This window comes from Schistocerca serialis, chromosome 11 (assembly GCF_023864345.2).
Source record: "Schistocerca serialis cubense isolate TAMUIC-IGC-003099 chromosome 11, iqSchSeri2.2, whole genome shotgun sequence".
NCBI lineage: Eukaryota > Metazoa > Arthropoda > Insecta > Orthoptera > Acrididae > Schistocerca > Schistocerca serialis.
The window spans coordinates 142,637,327-142,653,487 of NC_064648.1; the positions used below are offsets into that span (position 1 = coordinate 142,637,327).

At 44.1% G+C, this 16,161-nt stretch overlaps 2 protein-coding genes across 2 annotated transcripts in view; both read left to right on the forward strand.

Moving 5' to 3' along the window:
- Positions 1-16,161, forward strand: part of LOC126427277 (ankyrin-3-like) — a 619,134-nt gene that overhangs the window by 442,027 nt on the left and 160,946 nt on the right. The gene's annotated exons all lie outside the window — the stretch shown is intronic.
- The window catches only part of LOC126427279 (TD and POZ domain-containing protein 1-like), a 53,930-nt gene that overhangs the window by 34,165 nt on the left and 3,604 nt on the right, over positions 1-16,161 (forward strand). Inside the window, exons 2-3 of the mRNA XM_050089548.1 lie at positions 1,102-1,675; positions 5,504-5,650. Coding sequence (XP_049945505.1) covers positions 1,113-1,675; positions 5,504-5,650 — 710 coding nt within the window. The 5' untranslated portion in view covers positions 1,102-1,112. The remainder of the gene's footprint in view (positions 1-1,101; positions 1,676-5,503; positions 5,651-16,161) is intronic.

Genomic DNA, 16,161 nt, shown 5'->3' on the forward strand with positions numbered 1-16,161 from the left:
ATCGCTCCCCACACCATGATGCCGGGTGTTGGCCCTGTGTGCCTCGGTCGTATGCAGTCCTGATTGTGACGCTCACATGCACGGCGCCAAACACGCATACGACCATCATTGGCGCCAAGGCAGAAGCGACTCTCATCGCTGAAGACGACACGTCTCCATTCGTCCCTCCATTCACGCCTGTCGCGACACCACTGGAGGCGGGCAGCACGATGTTGGGGCGTGAGCGGAAGACGGCCTAACGGTGTGCGGGACCGTAGCCCAGCTTCATGGAGACGGTTGCGAATGGTCCTCGCCGATACCCCAGGAGCAACAGTGTCCCTAATTTGCTGGGAAGTGGCGGTGCGGTCCCCTACGGCACTGCGTAGGATCCTACGGTCTTGGCGTGCATCCGTGCGTCGCTGCGGTCCGGTCCCAGGTCGACGGGCACGTGCACCTTCCGCCGACCACTGGCGACAACATCGATGTACTGTGGAGACCTCACGCCCCACGTGTTGAGCAATTCGGCGGTACGTCCACCCGGCCTCCCGCATGCCCACTATACGCCCTCGCTCAAAGTCCGTCAACTGCACATACGGTTCACGTCCACGCTGTCGCGGCATGCTACCAGTGTTAAAGACTGCGATGGAGCTCCGTATGCCACGGCAAACTGGCTGACACTGACGGCGGCGGTGCACAAATGCTGCGCAGCTAGCGCCATTCGACGGCCAACACCGCGGTTCCTGGTGTGTCCGCTGTGCCGTGCGTGTGATCATTGCTTGTACAGCCCTCTCGCAGTGTCCGGAGCAAGTAAGGTGGGTCTGACACACCGGTGTCAATGTGTTCTTTTTTCCATTTCCAGGAGTGTATAAACCATCTTTTGACTGAGAACGATAACATTTTTAGAAGGTGAAAGCAGTGTATCGTAGCACCGCGCTGGTAGTTACAAACCTTAGGTGATCATGAAGCAGTACGGGCCCTTGTCATTTTAGGGAAACTGGTGACGTTGCAATTGATTTAGGGTGTACAACGCTTTAACAGCTGTTGTTTCATACAGGTCTGCATGCGCCTCGTACAAGTGTTGAGGGTGAAGTGTGAGGGCTGCTCAGTGGCACTGTGTTTCAGGACCACCCACCATGTCGGCAGTTACGGAGGCTCAGAACACCACAACCGAGGCCCTGGCCGCCCTTCTAGACGGGGGTGACGGCGCCCTGGTGACGCTGGTGGCGGGCGAGACGAGGGTGGCGGCTCACAGGGCCGTGTTGGCAGCCGCGAGCCCCGTGTTCGCAGCGATGTTCGCGCACGACATGCTGGAGGCCAGCTGCGGCCAGGTGAGCATCGACGACGTGGAGGGCCCGGTGCTGAGGCTCCTGGTCGCCTACACGTATACCCTGCAGGCCCCCCAGCTGCCCGACACGGCCGCCCAGCTGCTCTCGGCGGCCGACAAATACGGCTTGTCGGCCCTGAAGGCTGCCTGCGAGCGGCAGCTGATCTCGCAGTTGGCCGTCGAGACCGCAGCGGCGACGGCCGTCACGGCAGTGAGGCACTCGTGCCCGGACGCCACCAGGGCTGCCGTCGCCTTCATAAAGGACCACCTGCAGGTGATGGCCACGCGGGGCTGGGCGGACGCTGTGCTCGAGTACCCGCAAGAAGTCATTGAAGTCAGCAGTATGCTCGGTGAGCCACCGGCAGAAGCCAGGTAAGCACGATTCCCTTTTTGGCAGCGCTAGTGTGAATTTGACGTCGTCCTTGCTTTGTTCGTCATGGGTTTCTTTGCTGCCTACGTTGCGTAACACCTTAACTTGATCTACTTACTGATCATCAGTCACGATGCTAAGTCTCTCGCTGTTTTCACTTCTACTGCTTCTATCAATTTCGCCTTTCTCTGATTTACTCTGATTCCCTGTTCTGTACTCATTAGACTGTTCATTCCATTCAGCAAACCCTGTAATTCTTCTTCACAGTCACTGAGGGAATCAGCCATCAACAAATCTTATATCATTTCACCCTGAATTTTAATTCCACTCTTCAATCTTTCCTTTATTTCCGTCATCGCTTCTTCGGTATATAGATTGAACAGTAGAGGCGAAAGATTACATCCCTGTCTGACACCCTTTTTAACCCGAATACTTCGCTCTTGGTCTTCCACTGTTAATTTACCTTCTTGTCTCTTGTACATATTGCAAATTACTCTTCTCCTCTGCCTTACCCGTATTTTTCTCAGAATTTCAAACATATTGCAACATTTGAGATTGCCGAACGCTTTCGCCAGGACCACAAATCCTATGAACGTCACGGAACTTCAATTTTCTTTTCATTCTCCTGTGTGTTATCCTTGTCAGAAACATGGATGCTAGAGCTGTTAAGCTGATTGTGCGATAATTCTCACACTTCTCTGCTCTTGCAGTCTTCCAAATCGTGCAGCTTATATTTCTCTCAAAGTCAGATTGTATGTTGCCAGACTCATACATTCTACACAACAGTGAGAATAGACCTTTTGCCACCTCCTCCAATGATTTTAGAACTTCTGATTGAATGTTGTCTATACCTTTTGCCTTCTTTGATCTTAAATTTTCCAAAGCGCTTTTAAAATCTGATTCTAATCACCAATATTTTCCATACCGACTCCTGTTTGTTCTTCTGTCACGCCATCAGACAAGTTGTTCCAATCAGAGAGGCCTTCAGTGTACTCCTTCCAACTTTCCGATCTCGCCTCTGTATTTAACACTGGAATTCCCATTGTGCTCTTAATGTTACCACGCTTGCTTTTAATTCCGTGGAAGATTGCTTTGAATTTTCTATATGCTGCGTCAGTCGTCCCAAGAACCATTTCTTCTTTGATTTCTTCACATTTTTCGTGCAGCCATTTCACGTTAGCTTCTCTGCACTTCCTGTTCATTTCATCCTTAAGTGACATACTTCTCAATTACTGATTTTCCTGAATATTTTTGAACTTCTGTCTTTGATTGATCAACTGAAGGATTTCTTATGTTTCCCATGGTTTCTTCGCAGTTAGCTTCTTTGTACCTACGTTTTTCTTTCCAACTATTGAGCTGTTAATTATCGCAGTATCTGTAGCCTCAGAGAACATAAATCTCATCTCTTCTTTCCTTAGTACTACTGTATTCCACTTCTTTGTACATCGATTGCTCCTGACGAGTCTCGTAAAATTCAGCCTACTCTTCATCATTGCTAAATTGTTATGAGTCTAAATCTACTCCTGGGTATGCTTTGCAGTCCAGTATCTGATTTCAAAATCTGACTTTAAACCTCCCATGTTTCGGTCCTTTCTCAAGTATACCCCCTTGTCTCAAGATTCTTGAGTAGACTATACCAGCTATTACTAGGATAAATTTACTATTGAACTTAACTAGCCTTACTTCTCTCCTATTCCTATTATCAAGTACATATTCTCGTGTAACCGTTTCTTCTACTCCTTCGCCTACGGATGCGTTTCAATCCCTCCATGACTATCACATATGTACCGAATTACCTGTTCAATATCCTCATACTTTCTCTCTCTTCACCTTCAACTTGCGATGTCATCATGTATACCTGAACTATGGATGTTGTTGGTTTGCTTTCGATTCTCCTTTCCTCTTTCCTCTTTCCTCTTTCCTCTTTCCTTTGACACGCACTACAGCTAGATACATCCTCAGCACTTCCCTTTTCTTATTTTCTAGCTTCTCAACCACATACAAATTCCTTACTTTTCACATGACGACTCGTAGAATGTTATCCTTTTGTTGATTACTCAACTTTTTTCCCATGGTCACCTCCCCCTTGTGCCTCCTCGCCTGGAGGTTTGAATGGGGGACTAGTTTTGCCAACGGAGAGTCTGTACAGCACAGACTTAATGAGTCACATGCCTCATTGACGGACGTTATGTATCTTTAAGCAGTGGTTTACATTGCCTTTTGTATCCTCACGTTGTTGATCATTGCCAATTGTTCCTCATTTAGGAGCAGTTTCAGACCTCAAGGGAACGAGAGTGCCGTGAACCTCTGTCGGCCCCTCCGCCCTCTTTGGAAAGGCTGTTGGCTGAAAGAGGGTGACACCTGATGCTGGAAAAGTCTTCAGACACCAATGCTGATGATTCGTATTCAAAATTCAAGTGATGGTGAGGTTCAAACCTAGGACTGAGGACTTTCCTGATTACGAAAAAAGACGCTACCCATGGGTGACTGGCCCCAAAGAGCAGGGTGTGACTCACTGAGATATCCAGGAAAGCAGGAGCTATGAGCACTGCGGCTACTCATGCACACTGGGTGCAAACAAGAAGAGAATACTCCAGCCAGCACAGTATCATTGTCACACTCAATGCTGTGCCTTACAATCACATTTCCTTCTTGTCTCTGTTCAGCTATCGCCCCGAATTTTTTCCGTGCATTCCCTTTTACAAAGGAGACAGGAAATCTCTGCCCCCCCCCCCCCCCCTGTCTTTTTTGAAGTTCCATGTGGCGTTACCAGAGGTCGTCCACGGAATCCTATGAGGTTTTCCGCTACTGGGATACAGCAGATTATATTCGCTGTCCACCTACAGGTGTACGACATATCTCCCACAACGTCAGTATTGATGTGACGTTTCCATCCAGCTATCATTTGTTGCCTCTGTCTCTCGGATACATATGCTACATACAAGTATATTTTGTTTCCTTTCCAATTTAAAAAAAAAATCCATATTCAATAGACTACAGGTTACTTCACAAGTTGTAAACATTGTCCATCAGATAAAATTGCATACATTGCGTAACCCATATTTTTTCTTTTAATGGTGGCCTCTACTGCAAACTGCTCAACACGAAAATTGTTGTTTAAGAAACACATCACCACTGCTGTCTTTTCAATGAATCGAATTGTGGAGACATTACATGCATATATACAGTTCTATTTGCTTTACTCAAATGCAGATTTTGAATATACTCTTGATAACTTTTATAGCATAGCTCTTGTAATTCTTGTCCATCTTCTTCATTCCCTCGGGCTTCACATCAAACAGCGCCCGCATATCCGTGACCATATTGTTTCAACAGTAAGTTGATACCCCAACTTATCAGTTTGTTTCTCTATCGCTGGATCTCTCTCTCTCTCTCTCTCTCTCTCTCTCTCTCTCTCTCTCTCTCTCTCTCTCTCTCTCTCCCTCCAGTGATATAATTCAGCATCCATATATCAGTTTTCAAATTACCTCACAACCAAAAGTAGCAGCCAGTTGACTGTAACTGCTTCTAAATTCTGTCTGATAGTTGTTCTGTGAGGGCAGCAAAATTGTTGGCCCTGATGTTTGGGATTTGGTTTGTGCTTCATTGTGAACAATTTGTTGTTTTGCATCTTGGGCTACGCCAATGGGGAATGTAGCAGAAGTAGTGCAGAAAAAGATCAGTTAATTGGTGGCACAGTCAGGTTAAGTGAGGGGCTGGTGTTGTTGGCACTGAGTGTTCTGTTGCCCCGGTGGACAGTCCCTCAGCTGCACCGCCTGCAGTGAGCCCCTGTGTGAACACGCCCACCCACACAGTGCTTCTCTGTGCAGCTCGCCGACCGCCACAGGGGGCGGGTCCACCCCCAACTCTGACCGTCAACCCCACAGCGGCCACAGCCGGACTCCTGCTGCAGCTGCGCCTCCCACGTCTGCCCGACACACCCCTCCACCCGATGACGCAGCCGTCTCTCGCTTCCGGTGAGTTGTGTTGCCACACGTCCCCAAGTCTTACCCTCGCAGTACTGCTTATTTTGGCATTAACCAGCCGATATAGTAAATAAAATAAAATATAGATTCCTTCAGTTTTTGGATAGAGGTTACAGTTGCCATTAAACATTACTCCTTTCTCAATTTTTTGGCTATGATATTTTGAAGATTGAGCACATACGCAGAAGATTTCTCGTTCTCTGTATTTGCAGTGAGAATTACGTTCAGTTCAGTCACTCAACTGTAGTTACGTATTGTTCGTATTGTTCAGGAAAAATAACCTTGTTTCACAAAGCACCTAGCATCTAGAGCACATTGGTCTATCGATTATTCAAAAGAGTTTGAAGCTCATCCCTGTTGCTTTTTGAACATTTTGGATCACATTCTAAGTTGATTTCTGAATGAATCGTAAGTTGATTTTTGAATGCGTGCATAGTGTACGTGATGTACCTGCCAGGGGAATCCTCGTCGCATCTGGAAATAAACTTTCCTGCAGACAAAAGGGGACGGGGCTACACGAGCTGAGTGGAATAAAGCCGCACGGGTGAATGTAGTATGTGTGTGTGTGTGACTGACTGGTATGCAGATGATGAGCGAATAGCTATGTCCATAGATTCAGACTACCAGAGTGGAAATGAACGAGCGACAGGAATAACAGATACGAAATATTAACGTATTATCCAGATACGAAATATTAACGTATTATCTTGTCGCTGTATCAAAGAAAATGAAAGTTCGACAAAGTTTTTGACCAGGTCGCTACACTAGAGAGGGCAAGTTGTACATTTCCTGGTTAGCAGCCGCTTAAGTTCCATTCTGGGAGTAGCGCGGAAAACGCGTTGTACGAACACGTAATAACGCCTAACCGGAGAATAATCGCTGGATAATTACTAAACCGGTGATTCTGGCAGAGTTAGTAGAGTTAACTGTAGAATGAGCTTTGACAATGATAGGAATAGTTACAGAATTAGGGATGAGAAGCTTTTGTTAGAACGAGGAAGAGTATTAGACAACACTTCGATTTTTCTTGTAGCAAAACATTTGACGAATTTTGATGAGGTAACAGATTCTTTCGCAGAAAGGAAAGCACGGCGTGTAAAGCTAGAGCGAGATTAGTGAGAAAAGAACGCACGGATTGAAGAAATATGTACTGTCTTGCTTATCTCTTGTCTTACCTGGTTTTGTGTATCCTGTATTTCATTTTATGTCACACAGAACAGAAAGTTATTAGCAATTAGGCAATAAAGAATCCAAATTTTCTGAAGAGTTCTTCTTCTTCCGGTTACAAATAATTCCATCCAGTATTAATTGTGACGTTATTTCCTTTAAAATCAAAGGACATTTTAATTTCCGCTGTCCTGAATGTAGTTCGATGGCATCCGTTACAAAATACACATTTGAGTCCCACAGTGCGAAGTGCAGTGATGTGCAGTGCAGTAAGAGAACGCTGTGTGAAGAGGCGTGGCACTGCACTTCAGCACACTTAAGACCAAATAACGCGTCTTAAATTTCTTCGTTCGAAGTTACATGTTTTATGCATAGGACTCTTCAGGAAGAAGTGCTCTACAAAATGAACATTTTTTGAAAAGTTTTTTTTGACGCCCTATCTCAAGCGCTCGAGGGACGGGGGGGGGGGGGGGGTGATCTGTGTTCACATTTAGTGACTTTGCTGTTTCCTCTTTGTTCACTGCTGTCATGTCAAATGAAAGAGAGTGGTTTCTGTGGCTGGGAGATATCAAGTGAATTAAAATACGTTCACACAATTATGGAAGATTAAAATATGTCATTAGTTCCAGATTTTAATACAATTTCCACTTCTCTGACAGTCAAGCATTAATTATCTTGCAGAACAATGAAGTTACTTTTGTCGCTTTGCTGAAGTAATTCGGCTTTTATTGATCTTTTCCGCTGAGGCAGCCAGTTTGTTTGAAACAAAGTGTTCAATTCCACACTATTGGCTAGTTTCAACTGTTCGCTGCATTTCAAGGGCACGTTTTCATCTTCTACAGGGTGTATACGACCCGGGACAACCGAGAGATCTGGGAAAAACCCGGGAACTTATTCATCCGGGAGAAAACCAGGAAAAACCCGGGAATTTTTTAGAATTCTGGGAATTTTTCATTGTTTTAGTTTTCAGTTAAATTTCTGTAATTTTGACTGGCAAGAACCGTTAGAACAAATGATATTACTGTATCCCGCAACTGCAGAATAATACTGCAACAATGAAACTTAACGAGAGAAAAAAAACCAAAATAACTTAAAATGCAAAGGAAATGCGCCATACACGACGACGACACAGAGTCCTCGTGCAAGCGTCTGCCAACAGCAAAACGTGTCAAAGGCTTTGGAAGGCTGTGCAATACTTCATAACAACAAATTCCCTCTGATGACCGTGAAGTCACAACTGTTTACATTACATTCGTGTTAGCAGTTACGAGCGAGCTCATGCGCATGCGCAGTTGAGTCGCGTTTGAGAAGCAGATTCTCCCGCTTCTGGCTACAGGAATGTGGCTCTCCGCTGTGCAAGCAGTCGCAGCAAACAGCTAGATGGTACCGGGAAAAGGGGGCGCCAAATTCATATTCTCAAGGAAAAAAACGTGTTTCACAAAGCGCCTAGCATCCAGCGCACGTTGATCTATCGATCATTTATATGATTTTGAAGCGCATCCTTGTTGGTTTCTGAAAACATTTTAAGTTCATTTCTGAATGAATCGTAAGTTGATTTTTGAATGCGTGCGTAGTGTACATGATGTCTCTGTCAGGAGAATCCTAATCGCATCTAGAAAATAAACTTTCTGCAGACAAAAGGGGATGGGGCCGTACGAGCTGAGCGGAGTAAAGCCGAACGGATAAATGCCAGTCGCTGTCTGATTATGTGGTTGATTGGGTTTTCGAATGATCAGCTTTCTTATAATTCGTAGCGAAATCCATAGATTCAGCCTACCAGAACGGAAATAAACGACTGCAGGAATAACAAGTGGGTAAGATTACGTATTATCTTCTCGTTGTATCCAAGAAAATGAAATTTTGACAGAAACTTTCTGCCCAGGTTGCTACACTAGTAAGGTCCAGTTGTACAGTCCCCGGCTAGCAGCCGCTTAAGTTCTGATTCGGAAGTAACGCAGAAAACGTTTTGTACGAATTTGTAACAACGCCTAATGGCAGAACAATCGCGGGGTAACTAAACCGGTGATTCTGGCAGGGTTACTGAAGTTAATCGGCGAACAAATTTTGACAGTAGCAGGAATGTCCACAGAATTGGTGATGACAAGATTGTTAGAACGAGGAAGCAGAATAAACGGGGACATCACACAAATTATGGAAGGACGAGACTATTCCAAATTTATATAAGAATTTCGTAATACTACTTTCCGATCTCATGCTTGAGAAACTGGTGCGCATGAATAAAATGTGAAACTATTTCCTAACATAAAGCTTTTTGCTTGTTGTAGGCCTAATAGGCATTTGATATTGGTACTTAGTGAATTATATTCTATCGTGTTTTAAAAATGACCATTTGTGTCAAAACAGTCTCGGTAATTTGGTGTGTGTGTTACAAAATTCGCTACAATATTAGAAAGGCCTGTTTTGTTTTATTTAGCATCCAGCGACAAAATAGACGTAATCAGATCCAGAAAACACAAATCTTGGGTATAATTTGTATTAACAGCTTTTTCAGTATTAGATAACGAAATTTCGATTTTTCATGCAGCAAAAAGTTTGGCGAACTTTGGTGAGGTAATAGATTCTTGTGCAGAAAGCAAAAGCACGCCATTTAAAGCTGTAGCAAGATTAGAGAGAAAAAATGCTAGGAGGTAAGTATTGAAATGTGTACTTTCTTGCTTGTCTCTTGTCTATATTGGTTTTATGCATCCTATATTTTACTTTTGTCACACAAAACAGGAAGTTATTAGCTATTAGGCAATAAAGAGTCCAAATTTTCTGAAGAGTTCTTGTTCTCCCAATTACAAATATTCCCATCCGCTATTAATGGCGAGTTTTTAAAAAAAAATAAAGATGGGCAGGCTGTCAAACTGGCTGACTGGGAGCAGGAGAGGCAGCACAGGACATCTCTATTTCCACAGTCCTGAATATAGTTTAATGTCATCGCTTACAAAATATACCCGTTTCAATTCCACAGAGTGAAATACAGTGACGTGCGATAGGAGAACGCTGTACGAAGAGGCGTGGCACTGCGGTTCGGCACACTTCAGACCATATAACATGTCTAATATTTTCTCTAACACGTATGTTTTTGTTTCAAATTTTTCAGAATGATGTGTTTTACAAGATGCCCTAGGGTACGTTCGAAAATTCGATTTTTTTTTTAGTGTTGACCGGTTCGCAAATATCGTAGATGCGAGGCTGATGCGCAGAGAAGTCTGAACTACAGTGGGCAGTCACCACGTGGCCCGTGTTGACGTTCAGTGGTTTTCCTGTTTCTCCTTCGTTTACTCTCGCGTCACATGAAAGCAAAACGGATATCTTTGGCCGGGAGGTATCAAGTGAATTAAAATACATTCACATAATTACTGAAGGCTGATATACATTATTAGTTTCAGATTTTATTTTGTTTCCACGTTTCTGACATCAAGCACCAATCGCCTTGCAGAACAATGAAGTTATTTTTGTCTGTTTGCTAAAGAAATTTGGCCTTTATTAACATTTTCTGCAGAGGCATGCAATGTATTTGAAACGAAATTTTTAATTCCACAGTACTGGCTAGTTTCAACTGGTCGCTGCATTTCAAGTGCAAGTTTTCATCTTCTAGCACGTATGGCATTATTCCATAATAATGAACCAAACATGAGATAATGCAGCACTGGTACTCCAAGAAAATCTACATCTGAATCTGGACATACGAATGTGCGCTTTAAGTAGCAGTTTAAATGTGCACATTTTAGTATGGTTCACGAAATTCTGATCTCTTGGAGTACCCTGTGACGTCTTACTGCTTTTACAACGTAATGTAAGATCTTTTAATGTTTTACACGTACGTACATACGGGCTTCCTACGTCATGTTAGCTGCGCAAGCGCGGGGCGCCTCTTACCTGGCGCTCTCCGGCAGCTGCTGGAACGAACCTGTTTCCAGCAGGTCGTGGAAAAATATTGCGAATGTTGGTTTGAAAAGCGTTAATTTCAAAGTAAATATCTTTTAACGTAAGTTGGACTATGCGCGAGGATGTACCATGAAATTCTTAAATCACAGAGTGTTTGACTCCATTTAAAAATCAACTCTTTAATGACAAACCATGTAGAAGAATTTCGAACCCTGGAGATCAGACATTTATGTCATTATTAACAATTTTACTGCCACATTTGTGTGATGTGTCTCAAAGTGTAACACGCGCAAAAAATCAACATTATCTCGAAAGATTAGCTTCTCTTGCAGCTTATTAACCTTAGTGACCAATATTATATGTGGAAGCTTTGCTTCTCTTGTAGCAACACTATGTATGTTAATGTAAGCCGTTAACTCGTGTGTTACCGCTGCTTAGCAGGGATGTTGCTATTGGCTGACTACGTCACGCGTCCTATGCCCTGAATACTCGCTGTCATGAGCTGGCGAGATCACGTGACATGAGCTGTGGCTGGCTTACAAAAGCGCATCGCAATCTCAATTTCAGTGATTCGGAAAGTAACATGCGGTGTTTGGTGGAATTCCAATGTGTGCAATGTACATGTTGCTGCACATCAAAGATATTTCCAAAATTTGACTTTTTCCCTGAGTTTCGTTTTCTAAAGTGCCGGGAAATTCTACGCCCATGTCCAAAACCATAACCATTCAAAGGATTGATAAGTTTTGCACTTCCGAGGGAAAATATACTGTCACTTAAGACGGAAAAAGTGTTTTCACGCGGGAGAAAGTGTATTTTTAAGCGGGAAATCCGGGAATTTTTTTCCTTGTCCATGTATACATCCAGTATTAATCAAATTTGATACGTATGAAGTATCGTCTCTGTTGTGTGACTGGATTCTTGATTTCCTCGCAGAGATGTCACAGTTCATTCTGATAGACGGCAAATCATCGAGTAGAATAGAAGTCATATACGGCGTTCCGCAAGGTAGTGTCATAGGCCCTCTTCTGTTCCTTATTTACATAAATGATCTAGGTGATAATCTGAGCTGCCCACTTAGATTGTTTGCAGATGACGCTGTAATTTACCGTCTAGTAAAATCATCAGACGATCAATTCCAATTACAAAATGATCTAGAGAGAATTTCTGTATTGATGCGGGAAGTGTCCAGTTTGCACCAAACAAAGAAAAGTGCGAGGTCATCGACATGGGTACTAAGAGGAATCCGCTAAATTTTGGGTATACGATAAATCGCACAAATTTAAGGGCTGTCAATTCGACTAAATACCTAGGAATTACAATTATGAGCAACTTAAATTGGAATGACCACATAGATAATATTGTGGGAAAGACGAAACAAAGACTGCGCTTTGTTGGCAGAAACTTGGAAGATGCGACAAACCTACCAAAGAGAGCCTACATTACACTTGTACGTCCTCTGCTGGAATATTGCTGCACGGTGTGGGATCCTTACCAGGTACGATTGGAGGAGGACAGCTAAAAAGTGCAAAGAAGGGCAGTTCGTTTCGCGTTATCGCGCAATATGGGTGAGAGTGTCACTGATATGATGCGCGAGTTGGTGTGGCAGTCGCTGTAACAAAGGCTGTCCTCTTTGCGGCGAGATCTGTTTACGAAATTTCAGTTGCCAGCTTTCTCTTCCGATGGAAAATATTTTGTTGACATCCACCTATGTAGGGCGAAATGATCAACATAATAAAATAAGAGAAATCAGAGCTCCAATGGAAAGATTGAGGTGTTCCTTTTTCCTACGCGCCATTTGAGAGTGGAATGGTAGAGAAATGGTATGAAACAGGTTCATCGAACCCTCTGCCAGGCACTTCAGTGTGAATTGCAGAGTAAACACGTAGATGTAGATGTTGATTCCCTCCTGTATAGAGATTCAAGTACTTTCTGCTTTGATTGACCAAGATAATCAGCTGCAGATTTGATCGACTTTGGAATCCACTGAACATTTAAAACCCTCCTGCACCTCGGGCAGGCAACAGAAGCACACCCATTTCCACTCGCAGTCATGGAAGACAGAGAGAATTAGTGTTGAAATTATATCAGGGGCAGGCAACAAACAGAAATTTTTCAATTTTCGTGCATACAAATCATGCGGGTAATAACGCGTAATTTAGCACAGGAAGTACATACCTACAAGTAAAAAAATTTTAAAAACGCTCCATATAAGATGACACACACCTACATGTGCTACATGCACACTGAAAACATCGACAGTGTCGAATTGTATACTTAGTGTCCAGGATAATAGTATTAATAATGCAGCACATGCTGATATCAAAATCCGTATGCTCCGTAGAGAATGTGAAACAAAGCAGAAAAAAATAGAACGCCAAGATGACATGCAAGACTTGGAAAGGTAAGAAGCGGGGAAATGTTTGGGATGCAAACACGCCGGCCGCGGTGGCCGTGCGGTTCTAGGCGCTACAGTCTGGAGCCGAGCGACTGCTACGGTCGCAGGTTCGAATCCTGCCTCGGGCATGGATGTGTGTGATGTCCTTAGGTTAGTTAGGTATACTTAGTTGTAAGTTCTAGGTGACTGATGACCTCAGAAGTTAAGTCCCATAGTGCTCACAGCCATTTTGTGATGCAGCGTCAAGGGTAACAGCAGCCATGTCTGCGAGCTGATAGTCCGTGCTGCTGGAAACGTCGTCGAACTGTTCGTGCAGATGGTCGTTCTCTTGCAAACGTCCCCATCTGTTGACGCAGGGATCGAGACGTGGCTGCACGATCCCTTACAGCCATGCGGATAAGATGGCTGTCACCTCGACTGCTAGTGATACGAGGCCGTTGGGATCCAGCACGGCGTTCCGTATTACCTTCCCGAACCCACCGATTTCATATTCTGCTAACAGTCAGTGGATCTCGACCAACGCGAGCAGCAATGTCGCGATACGATAAACCGCAATCGCGATAGGCTGCAATCCGACCTTTATCAAAGTTGAAAACGTGATGGTACGAATTTCTCCTCCTTACACGAGGCATCACAACAACGTTTCACCAGGCAACGCCAGTCTACTGCTGTTTGTGTATGAGGAATCGGTTGGAAACTTTCCTCATGTCAGCACGTTGTAGGTGTCTCCACCGGCGCCAACCTTGTGTCAATGCTCTGAAAAGCTAATCATTTGCATGTCACAGCATCTTCTTCCTGTCGGTTAAATGTCGCGTCTGTAGCACTTCATCTTCGTGGTTTAGCAATTTTAATGGCCAGTGGTGTATTATTCAGACAACATTCTGCATCACTAGAAATAAGTCTTCTCGCCACGGCAACTAAAGACAGTCTCTCTAATTTAGATTTTTTTCAGTTTTCGGAAAATATTGAAGTTCCTTTTGTGAATTTGTACTGAGGCACAATTTTACTTTCACTGTGTAAAGGAGTGTTGTCGCTTTTTGAACTTTCATCAGGTCCAGTGTGTAATTTTGATTATGTGAGGCAAGTATATGTGACACCCATTGCCCCGGGGGGAGGGGCGGTTTGAATGGAATAAGACGATTTCAAATGTGAAGAAACAGGACAACTGTTGCGTTACACAATTTTTATCGGAACTAGTGTGCTCTTTCTTCACATCGACATTCTTCAAAAACAGACGTTGAAAATGAACAAAAATCTAAACGACAAAACTGGTCGCTGCAGTGGACTCGGGGAACTGCTGGCGTAATCGGCGCCCAGCGCTACCAACAGAAATGGCAAACTTTCAGATTCACGACCCAGTTCTGGCTGGCTGGCTACAGCTGCAGGGTTGATGGCGTTTGCAGAAATGAAAAAGCAGGGAAGTCGACGTGAAGTGTTGCGGACAAATCCGATACGTGACGAAACCGAACGATGGACCCACGAGACACCTTTCAGTGTGCCACTTACATGCAGTTACCGCAGCTTGCACGGTGGTTGTCGGGAGGCGTGGACATCCGTCGTTTTCCTTTCAGTGCTTGCTCTGAGGGGGATAGCTTGTTGATGTACAGAGTATCCAATAATAAATCAATACTCCAACGAACAGCTCTAAAACCGGGAGTGTACTTACAACGTGCAGCCCATATTTTTATAGGCAGGCACGTTGATGATTTTGCGCTGATATATCCATACTTTCCTCGATACATGGGGAGCAGATAACGGTATTTTATTTTATGTCGATACATCGGATACTGTACATTTTAAAAATATCAAGTCATAGGCAAGCTCTATCATTCCGCAATCGACGTCTGTTAAAACCTGTCGTGCGGCCATCAAGACGTCGGAAAGCCTTTCCCAGGAGCCACCTCAGTAGAGGTGACAGCGCGGCCAACCCGCCGCCCTTTTATACCTTGCGTACGCGATACTGCTGCCATCTGTATGTGTAGATATCGCTATCCCATGACCTTCTGTCAGCTCAGCCTGTCTCTGCCTGGAAGCACCCGGGTGGTTCTACAGCGCAAAAGAGCTGCTGTCAATTAGAAATCAGAAACTACTCGAAATTGTACGTAGACGGAATAGATTTTAAATAAGATAAACATTTATTCAAAATAACTGATGCCTTGTCATCCACAGACTAAATACTCTCCTTAGTGAAGTGTGTTTTTACATTTTAATTAACAATATAGTCAAATTGCACACCATCGACTGCTAGGCACATTTGGAATGGCTGTTTGAGAGAGGGAGATGAACTGGACAAGCTACATTGGATGATACGTCGTTGTGTGGTCTGGCGCGCATCATCTGACATACCTGGGGTTCATGACAGACTCTATCTTTTAGTGCTCCCCGTAGAAAGAAATCCATTTGAGTCAGACGAGTATTTGTACTAAAATTTGCTATGAGAACGGATTAAAATGCATCGTGGTTTTAGAAATATTTTATACTGCTTTTGGTGAGTATACTACGAGTGAAATAGGTGTTTACGACTGGTATAAACCTTTAGAAGAAGATGAGGATGACGAGAAGTTCATAATAGAAGACGAACTGAGAGTCAAACCAAACGATGCGTAAACTAACACTCAATCGTCTCGGTGACATATGGCCGAGACCAGTGAAATGTGAATGTTATGTGTCTGACGGTAATCTTCGGTTTTAACAGTACAGTGCACCACGACTCCTTGTCCCAAGATGAAACGGCCAGTAGGCAGATCTTCTCACCAGCTCAACCCCGATGGCTTGAAGCAACACGGAAAGGTGTCCGGCTTTGTGGCGGAACAGTTCACCGTCTCTGCACTGCGGTAACGCACCTGCTCACAGTTCGTTGCGTGCTTGTGCATGTTTGGCTAGAAACAATACTGTAGTGATGTCCTTGGCCCCACGTTCGCTCCATGTGTGACATTTGTTCCCAAAAATAAAGACAAACCTTAAAGAGCTGTCTTTTACATAAGAGATGAGATTCAAACTGCACGTCTGAGAGAACTAAACGCTACTGTAAGGATTGTTCCAGAAT